Raw genomic sequence first — 13,158 nt, forward strand, 5'->3', positions numbered from 1 at the left:
GGTGGCCTGCCCAGACCCAGACAGCCACTGACTGCCATGCAATGTCAACTACAGCTTCTGTGCTATACATTTATGCATCTACGTTACAGGTGTATGATATTATTTATATGTATATCTGTATGTACATATTTCTAAAAAAAAAATGGGATACACACAGATATATTCTGATATAAGATGTACTCACTCAAAAAGGTTCATTAAGGATACAAGCTGCATCTTGGATTCTTCAAAGAGGAAGTTGCCCACGGTTTAAAAAAAATGTTCAGCAGTACTCAAAGGGCCCTCGCCTCCAACATGCCCCCACCTCCCATCTCTCAGTTAAACAAAAACTGGCCTGCCGACCAGCGCACAGCCCCCTTACCCTCAGTAACCCCCCCCCCCATCCCCGTAAGCACATAAGTCATCATCTTGCACAATGCAAAAATATGTGGTACTTTTTCCTAAATTATAGTTCCTTTTTTAAAACAAGAATTGGCACCTCTACTCATTAATCTTGACATTCTTAGTTTTTTTTAAAAGAATCTAACACTACAGTACTTAGTCTGCTGAAAAGTAAAAGTGTGTGAAGTCGTACAGAGCTTTCCTAACAGCGCGAGTGTGCGGTACGCCAGCTGCACTGTGTGTGCTCAGAGGCCCCCTCCCAACACCCCCCCAACCCCCCCTCAGTAGCTTGTTCAACCCCCAGCACACACCAGCTCAGGAAAGTCAAACAAACACACACACACACAATCACACACAAACACACACACTGCATGGCACCCTGTGGCTTTTAAGATTTAAGCTGCTCTTAAGGAAGTCAAGTGAGACAGACATCCTGCACCCCCCCCCCCCCAACACGAGAGTCACACACAGACAGAGGCGCACACAGGAGAGTCACACACACACACACAGGCGCACACAGGAGAGTCACACACAGACAGAGGTGCACACAGGAGAGTCACACACAGACAGAGGTGCACACAGGAGAGTCACACACAGACAGAGGTGCACACAGGAGAGTCACACACAGACAGAGGCGCACACAGGAGAGTCACACACACACAGGAGAGGCGCATGGAGGCTTGCACAAAGCCAGCACGCTGATCACGCTGATCACGCAGCCTCTGGCTGGCCGAGCAGCACCCCGCTTTACAGAGGGGTGTGAATGAGACAGACACACCCCCCCACCACCTCACATGACCCATCTGCTGAGCGAGACACACACACACATATACACAAAATGCCAAATGACTGTTCAAAAAAAAGATTAAAGAATAATGCTAGGAGAGCATTTTTTTTATGGTTTCCAATGTTTGGTGTGTCTGTTTGCCAGCTGTGTGTGTTCACTGCTGTTGGTCTTTGAGGGCCTGAATCACTGAGACAGATCACCTCATTCTGTCTGGTGTAGGGGTATAGCTCACAACAAGCCTCAGTGCACACACGGACGCACGCACGCACGCATGCACAGACACACACGCACGCATGCACGCACGGACACACACACACACACACAGCCTTTTTAGCCCTGTGTCCATACACCACCCCCACACAAGCACATAGCGGTGCAGAGTCGAGCTTGTACACAAAACCCAAACAAGCCCACACACTTTAGACAAAAGCAACACCCCACCCCCACCCCCACACAACACAGGACATGATTGCATCAAAACAAACAACCTTTTGTTTTTCTCCATTAAAATGCTACCCACATGCCAGAAAAGGGAAGCACACAGAAGCCCAGGCGTGAACACACAATCACACTTACGCACACACACATACACACACAGACTTCGCACTTGTGCAAGACTCTATAGACCTCCACCTTGTTCTCCACCAAGGGCTACTACAACCAGCACCCAGACACTGACCGTGTTTTTAAGGTGGCAGAGTAACATCCTCAAATCCCCCCCCCCAGACTGCTCACTCAGTACCGTCTCAGGGGCCACCTCACTACCCTTCACCTGCAACACGGTTACCTGTCCATCAGTGTAGCACTCAGTGGGGAATATCTATCCTTCTATCTATATCTCTCTCACCCCCCCCCCCCCGGACCAAGTCTAATGTTGCATTATAGTCAGGGGTGGCCCTTTGACCCTTTTCAGAGCCCTGAAATTTAAAAAAGGCCCTTTTTTGGTAGGCTCACCACCTTGTCTGAGTCTCTCTGGTATACAGCAGCCAAAGTTCTGCCATTGCTTCCGCCACCTTTCCAGGAAGAACCTGTCCCACATGCAGGCATGCAGAGATCCCCAACGAGCCCGGCAGAGCCTACCTCCTTCCCCAAACCCACCACGGCTGCCTGGTGCCCTGACCGCCCCACCGGGGGGGGTGGGGGTGGGGTGGGTGAGAGATGGAGGTGCTAACAGCTCCTTTTAAAGCATCTGTGAGCTGTGTGCAAAGCTAATGCTCACTCTGTCAACTCATGTGTGAAAATCAGCCACATGAAACCCAGCTGTGCAGCTAAACCCCCCCCCACCCATGCAGGGTCAGAATACACGCCTGCCCCCTGCCCCAGAGGTGAGGTTTCAAAACAACATTCTGTTCCCAAGCTGTTAAAAATAACAGTGAGCTTACGCATGTATGTTTGACCCCTGTTGCTGTTCACGGGGAAACAAACCTAAAAACTGTTTAGCCCTGTTATTACAGTCAGCCTTTATTTACATAGCTCAGGAGCACTTCGTGTTGATATAGCCAACGTTGAATGAAGCAGTTTTTTTTAAATATATAATAGTATATACACAACAGTACAATAACTGGGTGATTTATAGTCACGTGAAAAATTAAAGGCTGTTGCATGTGATGATGTCAAGGCCAGGGGTGACGATCCTAAGGCTGACCCCTAACATGATCATTTATTTTATTTTACAGTTACATTATTTGTGGGGGGAGAAGCCTCAGTTAATGCATCCCGAGCCTTTTGAAGCCGAGGTGCTTTCCCTTGATGGCGTTCCGTTACCCAGGTGCAAATCTATGACCTTTTCAAAAATGTGCTGCTGCGGAGCCAGGCTCCTGCAGACAGGGGGCGCTGTGGAGCAGGGGGTTGCTCGACTCCTGGTACAGAGACCTGAGGGGAGGGGTCACTGCCCACCATTCCAGCAGCGTGGGACGCACCACCAGGTGTGTTTGGAGTAACTGCTGTCTAAACCGGGCTCCACTGACCAATCAGGGCACTCCGACCGCCTGTCTCCAGGGGATAGTGGACTTCATGTTTCTCAAGGCAGATTTCACTCAGCCCTTTAAATTATATTACGGGGGGTTTTTTTTTTTTTTGGTAGGTTTTTTTGTGGTGCACTCTTCTGCAGCGGCTGATTTCAGAGTTCTCTCACCACTCGTATTCCCATGTGTGCAAAGTGAAAATTTCCCAACTGCAGCACAAACTCATGCTGTAATTACCATATCTTAGCCTAGCCCGAGCTCAAGCAGCATTCCTCTCGGAGTAGCACGCAGTCGTAAGCAGGTATCTCCTGGCCAGGGGTCTGTATGAGGCCACACAGAAACCCCAATATTTCTTTAGTACACACGAACTGTGGGCTGAGCGCACTTTAAATGGATGTCTGAACAGAAAGGGGCAGGACAGCAGACCAGGGCGGTTGTGCATGGCTATGCATGCCCCCCCCCCCCCCCCCCCCCCCCGGGTTCGTCTGTGTCCCGGGTCTCTTGGTAACCCCTGGGACAGCGTTCTGGGGACACCCCTGAGCCCACCCAAAATGGAATCGCACAGTGAAATGAGGCATGTCTTCAAACATCTGCCTACTCTCTCTCTCTCTCACGCACGCACACACTTTCCCTTTCCCTCTCTGAAACACACGCATGCATCCAACAACAAAAAAAAAAAAGATCAAAACAAAAATATTTGGATATGTTTTGCTAATGCAAAAATATTTGCCTTTTGTCACTCACTTAAATTCTTTAGTGGGAATAAAACTTCACAAAACATTTCAGTCCGAAAACGAGATTTTAAAACAATCCCTCTATTTTTTACCCCTCTATACACATAAAATATATATGTATATAGTTAAATATATTTTAAAAATATGTCAGTCTTTTTCCGTCCCGTTTCTTTACAGTCTTCAGTAACCTCTACTCTCTCCTGGAATCCATGGCAATGTTACATACAAAGAAATAAGCACAAATGTTTTTTAAAAAATTTTTAAAGGAAAAAAAAGAAAGAAAATTAAACAAAAACCAAAAAAAAAAAATTATAATCAAACTTAAGAAAAAATGGTCAATTTTGTGGTCGATACGTGAACTTGGGTGGTGGGGAGGGAGAGGTCAGGGGGGTTTGGGAATTCTTTCTGACAGACAGAGAGAGTGACTGACAGACAGACTGACAGATGGATCCACCCAGCTCTGTAGGGCATACGGCCAGCGGGGCTCCTGGAGCCCCTGGCCTCTCTAGTGTTGCTCAGCAGAGGGCAGAATACAATCCCACATCGCAGCCGTACGCCGATACATTCAAAATCAGGACAGTGTTTATCATACATGCTGGCCCCGCCCCCTTCCCCCCGCTGGCCCCTCCCATGGCCCCTCCCGCCCACCCGTCGGGCCCCACCCTCTCGTAAGGGAATGTGTTCTGTCGATTTGGAGAGGGGAAGGGCCGACAAGCACCTCTGAGGGGGCTAACCGACCCCCCCAAGCACTGCGCAGAATGGACCCGCTTTATAAGCCGGCCTGGAGGGGGGCGGGGGGGGGGGGGCCGCAGACTCTGCTCAAGGGGTGGGTTAATCTCTACCTCTGTTTTAAAATAAACATCATCACCCATCATCCCACCCACTCCCCTCCCCCCCAAGCAGGGACATCTCAACTCCGGGTCACATGATTGGCTTTGGGTGGGGGTAGGGATGGGGTGCTATGGGAGATGGGGTGTGTACACAGGAAAGTGGGAGGGGGAGGGGGAGGGGGGGGAGGGTCACTTACTAAAACAAAGTGCTGCCGTCTCCACCCACTCCCTGCAGAGACTCGTTGGAGGCCCCCGCCTCCGCAGAAGCCGCCGCCTCCAAGCCCCCCGCCTCGAACCCATGCTCCCCGCCCATCCCGTCCGCCTCCATCTTGACCGTGTCGGGCAGGAAGCTGGAGTAGGCGTCGCCCTCCGCCATCAGCAGCTTCAGCTTGGGGATCCAGCTCTTCCGCACCACGCGCCGCGCGTTGGTGCACATGTCCGCCGCGATGGCGTTCATCTCGCTCTCCTTGAAGCTCGTGGCGAAGTTCTGACAGTAGACTGCGAGGTGAAGAGCAAAGGACGAGAGAGAGAGAGAGAGAGAGAGAGAGAGAGGGGGAGAGAGAGAGAGAGAGAGAGAGAGAGAGAGAGAGAGAGAGAGAGCCAGAGAGAGAGAGAGAGTCAACTGCACAATCACCAGAAGACAAAGCAAGTTATTGGGTAAGAGGCGCTAGCACTTGACTCGAGTTCAGGACCGTCTCTCTCCGGTCCGTGCGCTGTGTTTAAGCAGCTTGTGTGTGTGTGTGTGTACCCTACTCAGCCGCATTCAGTGGGCTTAGCGTCTACACGTTATTCTTGAATGCCTTTTTCAAGGTAACAGCAGAGCTGCGTAATGATGCCGCCGCGCGTGCGTGTGTGCATGTCTGCGCAGGCCTGCGCGTGCCCATGCGCGTTTCCATCGCGTGCTTCGGTGCAGCGCTGACGCGCGCGGCGTTCGGGAGGCCCACTCACACTTGACTGCGTGCAGCACTCTGCTGTCCAGCGGCTTGCGGCTCGGGTCGTTGGTGGAGGAGCGGATCCCTGTGCCGCAGCTGTTAGCCAGCGTGTTCCTGTGGGACGGACAGCAGGTCAGACTCTCACACGCACACACACACAGGCTAACACAGTAACCTTACCTATCAGCAGTTTCTCTCTCTCTTAAAGATAACTAGGCAAAGCTTCCAGAATGTTTCCCTTTTTCTAGTGTTGATTTACAGTTAGTTTTTCAGACCACAGACTCCCCCAGAGTCCAAAATGGCACACCGGTGTTATTGAGCATTATATGGTGTACTGCCGGGTATTTATAACGACAGAATGGCCATGTGCATAAGCCTGCATATCAAGGGTTCAATGTTCCATTGCAAAAATTGCAATAGTTTGAGGCATAAAAACATGCCAGCCATTATGGGTGATGAAGCCGTGACAACAGGAGGAGAAGTGAGGCTAATTTCATTAAAACCAGCCCACTGGCATTCACCAGAAAGTGTTAAAATGGCCAGGTGGGGCCAGGTGAGGTGGGTGAGGCCAGGGGAGGTGGGTGGGGCCAGGTGAGGTGGGTGGGGCAGGATTAAAGTGAGGTGGGGCAATGGCACTGACCTGTCGAAGAAAGACGCCAACAATCTCCTCAGTAGTACTTTGTGTCGAGTCCCTGCGCTCACGTGACAGTTCATCAGCTGGGCTCGAGTGATGAAGACGCTGGTGCCTGCAGGGGTGCACACACACACACACACACACACACACACACACACACACAAACACACAAACACACAAACACACAAACACACACACACACGCACACACGCACATGCACGCACGCACGTACACACACACACGCACATGTGCACACACACACAATCACATGCACACACGCACACACACACACACGTGCACACACACACATACACACACACGCACGCACACACACGCACGCACACACACACACACAATCACACGCACACACACACCGCGTTAAACTCCTTTATGAATTGCAAGCCGATGATGGCTGGACACTAGGTGGCAGTTTCATGCAGCCCGTGCGATCATTGAGAGGTGCATTCAGACTGATGATAATGGCCGGGCTGGTGAAAACGGGCCAGTAATCACAGGACCGTAATTATCACCGCGTAACGTCAGATCCCCAGTCTGCTGAAAAAGTCCATCACAGCCACCGCCTGCCGTGGCCCTAACGCTACCGAAACGATGTACTGAACCTGCGTTTCAGTCAGTACGAATGTTAAAAGTGAAAATAAATATTTTAAACATATCTTTCAAAAAAATCAGTGAGGCTGACCTGAGACTAGCTCCAGCTTCTCCGCGGGGTCTCCCTCCTCGTACAGTTTAGGGTGGCAGCGGTTGCCGATCTGGGTGATGAGCTCGGCGGGCAGCGAGGCCAGTTCCTGCCGCACGCGCATCCTCCCCCGGGTGTCCGAGGTCATGTGATCAGGCAGGGCGTCCACGCGCTCGCCGGCCGCTGCGAACGGAGAAAGAGCCGTCAATCAACTTCCATCTTCACCCTTCCCACCCTTCAGCCCTCCCCGCATCACCAGCTGCCCCCAAGCCTCCACACCTACAACTCCCGCCTCATCTGTAACCCCACCCACATAAACTGCAACCCCTCCTACTCTAACCCAAAACTGTCCCACTCTCACAAAACCCCTCCCATTCTCAGCCCTCTGGCCCCGCCCTCACCTGCCGCCCCCACGTTGAGCATGCTGTACATGGTGTACATGTTGCAGATCTGCCGGTACTGCTCCTCTGTGCCGTCGTCGGGGACCTCCTCCTCCTCCTCGTCGTCGTGGAAGGAGGTGGGGGAGTCGCTGGTGTAGGCGCTCAGGTTGCCGGGGCTGGTGCTCTCAGAGGTGGCGTTGTTGCTGTTCCCGTTGGTGCCCCCGCCTCCGTGGGCGCCCCCTGCCCCGCCCTGCGGCTGAATGGCGCTGCCCCTGGCCGACTCCTGCGAGAAGCGGGCGGCCTTGCGCATGCCCCCGCCCCCTCCCCCGCCCGAGCCTCCGCCCCCCTCCCGGCTGCCCCCCTCCCACAGTCTCTTGGCCACGGGGGTGCAGACCACCGAGTAAGAAGAGCCCTCCTGCTGCTCCATCTTGACGCGGGACACCAGGGGGAGCGGGGTCAGGCAGGAGGCGGGGCGGCCGGCCCCCGTGGCGGCCCCTCCCGCCGCCCCCGCGCCCCCAGCCCCGCCCCCGGAGGTCTGCGTGACGGGGCTCTGGGGCTCGGAGGGCGGGGTCTCCTCGGCGTGCAGCCCCTGCGAGTCGCAGCTGGGGGAGCTGACCTTGAGGAAGAACTCGGTGCCCTTCTCCATGATCTGCTGGATCTGCAGGAAGCCGGCCGTGTACATGAGCAGGAACTGGTCGCCCACGTTCATGCTGAGCCGGCCCGTGTAGCAGAAGGACAGGATCTGCTGGAAGCTCTGCGGCTGCACGGCCGGGGGCAGCTCCACCACCGCGCTCTTGCTCCCCGAGTTGAAGAGGTCCCGGAAGTAGGAGCTGCTGGCCGCCAGCACGGCGCGGTGGGCCTTGAAGGCGTGGCCCTTGACCACCACCGACACGTCGCAGTACAGGCCCTGCAGCCGCTGCTCGTTCAGACACTCCAGCACGCTGTTGCCGAAGTTGGGGATGGCCATCTGCAGCGTCTGAGCCATGGCGCTACGCCCGGCACCTCTCTATCTGCGCACAATGGGGAGGAAGGAGGCGGGGGAAGAAGGTCAGGCCCGGCCCGGCACAACTGCACAGACAGAAACGGCTCCACCGAGCCACAGACCTTTCAGCCGCTACCGAGTCTTACTGGACCACCTGGCTTCCAGTGAAACCTGGAGTGGCTCAACCTGCTGATCAATGGGAGCGCAGTCTACCTTTCCTGCAACACGGCACTCTCCTCTGACTGAACAGCACCAACACAACTGCACTGAGAACAGGAGGTGTGAACATATGCACACAAAGACACGTACACACCTAAGACAGGGATTCTGAAGGTAACAGTGTACCTAATCCATTCACCTGAACTTTCTCATGAGTAGGAGCAACAGAAAACTGGCAGGTACCCGGAGATTATAATGGTGATCGCACACATCACACCAAAAGCACGTTAGGAGGACAGCGCCTCCGCGCTGCACAGAGCAGCCTGTTTACACAACACACCCTCAAACCAAATCATTCTGTGGGTTGAAAGCACGCCGCCTGTTTATTTTCAGAGGGGAAATGAATCGAGTAACAAAGACATTTGCATGATTACTTCTGAAACTAATTTTAAGAGAAGCACACACTGCAGAATCCAAAATTACAATGACCAAAATGTAAAAAAATTAACACAGTGAGGAACAAAGCATTGTTTGGTCAAATCCAGGACCAAGATTCAAAACTTAAAAGCATAGGGGCTATTCTCTCTATATCCCATGAATATCGCTTTAAATGCATTTGCATTTGTAATGTTAAATTAAATTATCTGGGGGACAAAATGTGTCTGAAATAGAAGCCTGCGCAGACGTGAAAGTTCAGACAAAGAGACCGAGTAAAAGCTCTCTGGTCCTTAAATGGCCGTCCACTCAGCGCGTCCAAACAAAACATTTGCCCGGAATCCGTTTCGTCGCCGGTTTAGACCAAGTCCCTTTTAAAACGAATGCCGTTTCTTGTCAATTTCTGCGAAAGCGCCGCCACCGGTGCGTCCGAATGAAGACTTGGATGCAGAAAGTCACGAGCACGCGCTTCGGCCAATTAAAAACGGAAGCGCGATCTAATGAACCGCACCGACTTATTCCAAAAGAACGTGGTGTTCTGCAGTCTCCTTGAAGAGCTGAACGGATTTCAGGTGCTTTTTAATACATGAAGGCTACAACTTGGAACAGAATGTGTTAAGCATCCCTGTCCTACCAAGTTCGGAATTTAGAACGTAGCCTATAAATAACCAAATATATAAAACTATTTACAAAAGTAAAACTACTTTTTCCCCGTTGGCATAAAATGAGTACAACAGTAGTGCATGATCGTTTCAAAGCAACGAACAGAGGCTTGAACGTCAGAACTGAAATCCATCCACTGCAATCATGCCTGTCTTAGCCAAAGTTCAATGCATGAATAAGGACAGATACGTGATCACACCAACACGCAAGCAGGTACGCACGTACACACAACAGCTAATGTGATCAAGGTTAAGCACACTCACTTTATTCAATTTGAATTCACCCGGAGTAGTGAATTTTAACAAATTTTCAAAAGATATGCAGTTGTTTCCGTACGATTGTTAGTGTGCTATATACATTATAATCGGCTCGTGGAGTATTTACGTTCATTCTGTGATTTAGATACGCTCGCGCGCTTCAGAAAACAAAGGTCTCAAGAGAAACCACACACACGGGGAGGCAGGAGACGCTGTATAGTTTTTCCTCTTGGAAAGGAAAAACTGGAGAACCGAGGATTTCGCCACCGACACACAGGCGAGAAGAATACCAGAATGGGCAAGAAGGTCATCTAAGTTTATGCACCACCAAACTGCTTCTCAAATGGCATCTCACGCCAACAATAAAGAGGTCAATTAGCTATATCAAAAGGACATATTTTTCAAAACAGGCAGCGAGACCCGAACATCTACTTTCGATATTATTTTGCGAAAATGTATTACTATATATATGCCTGTTTAAATGCAGTTAGGTTATGCTTTACACCAAAAAAATGACCAAAGAAAAACACAAATATACATACTGCCTAAAGCTTCCGCCAAACTATCTGACAATACATTTGCGATGTCTCTCAATATATGTTATGTAGTTCTACCTGCTGTTGACATGCCATTTCCTGGTTCAAGGTGTTTACTGTAATGTGGCATATCTAACATCTCGTTTAAAGTCGTTTTAAACAATGTAGCTTGCTAACTTTTTTACTTCATCAAAAATAATATCGCAGTAGATTTTCTAAAAATGCGTTTCCCTGCAAAAAGGGTATTTGCCAACACACTGGTTTATACTGCAATCCTATTTTCCGCACCAGATCTAACCAATTATAATTTAAATACAGGACTGAAACTAAATTAAATTGCAAACCTGAAATGTAGTAATTAAGAGCGGCTAAGTATATCTCTTGAGCCGCGTTTAGTCGAAGCAGCCAGCAGACAGGCTGGGAGGCGATCGTGGTGGCAGGCTAGCCGTGCCCGCCTTGTGCCAGTCTATCTGCCCGGTAGGAGCGCTCCAATGGCACGGGCCGGGGGGCGACAGCAGATCGCAAAAAAACAAAGTATCACTCGCTCTTCGCTTTTGATGCCGTGTCTCCTCAATGCAATCTAAAAATCATACCGATTTAGCTCCACAAATCTTTGTCAAAATCACAAAAATAAATTACTTATTGTAGTCCACATCCGCCACTGAAGCTCCGTCGTGCCACAACATTAATTGCGATGTCGGATTCTGTTAGCTAGCTGGCTACATCCTCGGGCCTACAGAAACTGGATATGTCTCTGACTGTACTGGCTAGCTAGCTAAAAAAATTTGGTTCGCCCAATACATTCATACGCATTATCACTCACAGACAACAGCAATCAAGATCAACCTACCTAGCAAGCTGTCGATTATTACAGATGTTTTAAACGTATTCAGTACATATAAATCTCAAATCTGGTCGTGCATCGGATAGCTATATATCCGTATAAATATTTTTTATTTAAATATTTTGGGATGGGGGCGGGGGTGTCGCTCCCCCTTCATACTCCATCTTTAACGTTACAGACATCAACAGGTCATCCCGGGACAAATGCAGCAACTGGGGGCGAGCCAGACGAAACCAGCGCCGAGAGAGAAGAGGGGGGTTACAAGTCGCTAGACAAGACACTAATTTAACCACTTCTCGCCAAAACGTGCTGCATACCAGTCGGATCTTAAATTATATTTGTGCAAATCCACAATTAGCAAGAAGTAGATATAATCCGCGCGCCTATAACATCGGTTTCAAGCACTGAAAATAAAAAAGTTATTAAATTGACGATGGTGCTGGAGGTGCAGCCAGCTCTCAGCAGTGGCTAGGAAGCCATTGAAGTGGTTAAAGTTTTGTTGGTGCCGTTCCTACGGACCCATCCCCCATCGCACACCTTCCCCAAAACAATACCCCCAAATAGCACGCCGAACCGACCCGAATTCCGACCAAAGGATGTGCCACAATGGGGCAGCCGACTGTCCAGACCCCCCTACAGCTTTCCTCGGTCCTCTGCGACCCAGATTGACCGGCGCGAGGCCGGGTAAAACTCACCCCTCACTGTAAGCTGTTGCAAAGTGTTTCAATGGAGGAGTCGGACGCGTTCTCTCTCTCTCTCTCTTGCTACAGGCAGCCATTCATTGTGAGCACAGGCGAGACGCTGAGCGCAGAGTTATCGAGGGCAAACACTTTCCCAGGGGATGCGGAGCGCAGAGTCACCGATCGCGCAGACAGACACGACGATCTTTCTTCCTCTTTTGACGCGTCAGTCAGTCGTATGGTCTCAGACGCACCGCCAATGTCATGAGACGGATTGCTCCTTGTATAAGCTATTTGTACAGTGACAGCAAAGCCCCCATCCTCCTTTTTGTGTGTGACTGACAGATTGACCAATGTAGAAAGTAGGCTAGCTACCCCAGAGCGTTGATACGGCAGGTGAGCCCACCTTGGGGTGTAGGTAGCCTACAGCGCGCGCAGAATATATATGTATAGTAGCCTAACGTCTGCATTAATGAAGAGGAAATGCTCACATTATATAATGACGTTTCGTGTTTTAAACATTGCAACAATGTTGTACCAAATTAAGTGCCCAGCAAGTGTTCCTAAAATTAGCCTACTAAAATCACTGAAATGCTGAGTGGATGGCACTTCCTGAACATCCTCCAACATAAACAGACTTTCAAGTTTACCTGCTGGATCTTTTGCTTAACTGTCAATTTGTCTGAACGAGGAATGATAAAAAGGTGTTCGTTTTAAAATATAGACTGTCCTTGGTTGATTTAAAACCAGGGACAGTCAATTATGTGCAATAGTCTCATAAGTAAATCATTGTTTCATAATGTCATGCATTTTTCACTCAGTTTCTCTTTTACTGTTATTTCTTTCACATTAAGAATAAAATGTTACACCATGAACTCCTATGAGAGACACATTGATCTCTTGCAAGAACAGGATGATTCCTGATAAACATGTTCAGCAGAGCATTATTTAAGTGGTATTTTGTAATTCTAAGGCTGAATTGCTTTTGAATGTTCTTATGCAGTGCTCCATTATGCACTCTAGTACACATATAAAATCAGAGTGCAGTTCATTATTTATTGGAGACTTAAAATTGCCCAGGAGACAGAAATCAATGAAAATGAATATCACAGCTATCAGAGAAGCTGTGACTGATGGAGCAAGAGTGGGGAAAACCAGCCCTTCGGGCGGCTTTCCTAAAGGATGGTTATCTCCTTACATCTGCTGAATTTTTATTAAAGTCAATCTCCCAGCATATTGAACCAAATGGCTTGTCACTCTTAT

General features: G+C 50.0%; 1 protein-coding gene across 5 annotated transcripts; it reads right to left on the reverse strand.

Annotated features, from left to right (window-relative positions):
* Positions 1 to 3,602: 3,602 nt before the first annotated feature.
* On the reverse strand, positions 3,603 to 12,183 carry LOC118216566 (nucleus accumbens-associated protein 1-like). 5 transcript variants are annotated; one of them, XM_035397867.1, is made up of 6 exons: positions 11,911 to 12,183; positions 7,361 to 8,349; positions 6,963 to 7,142; positions 6,269 to 6,374; positions 5,645 to 5,742; positions 3,603 to 5,194 (listed from the first exon to the last, which is right to left on the reverse strand). In XM_035397867.1, the coding sequence occupies exons 2-6, from the start codon at positions 8,322 to 8,324 to the stop codon at positions 4,893 to 4,895; spliced, it is 1,650 nt and encodes a 549-aa protein (XP_035253758.1). In that variant the 5' UTR covers positions 8,325 to 8,349; positions 11,911 to 12,183; the 3' UTR covers positions 3,603 to 4,892. The 5 variants fall into 5 exon arrangements, with proteins under 5 accessions (XP_035253758.1, XP_035253763.1, XP_035253759.1 ...); XM_035397872.1 differs by lacking the exon at positions 11,911 to 12,183 and adding an exon at positions 11,794 to 11,816; XM_035397868.1 differs by lacking the exon at positions 11,911 to 12,183 and adding an exon at positions 11,222 to 11,734.
* Positions 12,184 to 13,158: the final 975 nt, after the last annotated feature.

The sequence above is a fragment of the Anguilla anguilla genome, chromosome 17 (genome assembly GCF_013347855.1).
Source record: "Anguilla anguilla isolate fAngAng1 chromosome 17, fAngAng1.pri, whole genome shotgun sequence".
Lineage (NCBI taxonomy): Eukaryota > Metazoa > Chordata > Actinopteri > Anguilliformes > Anguillidae > Anguilla > Anguilla anguilla.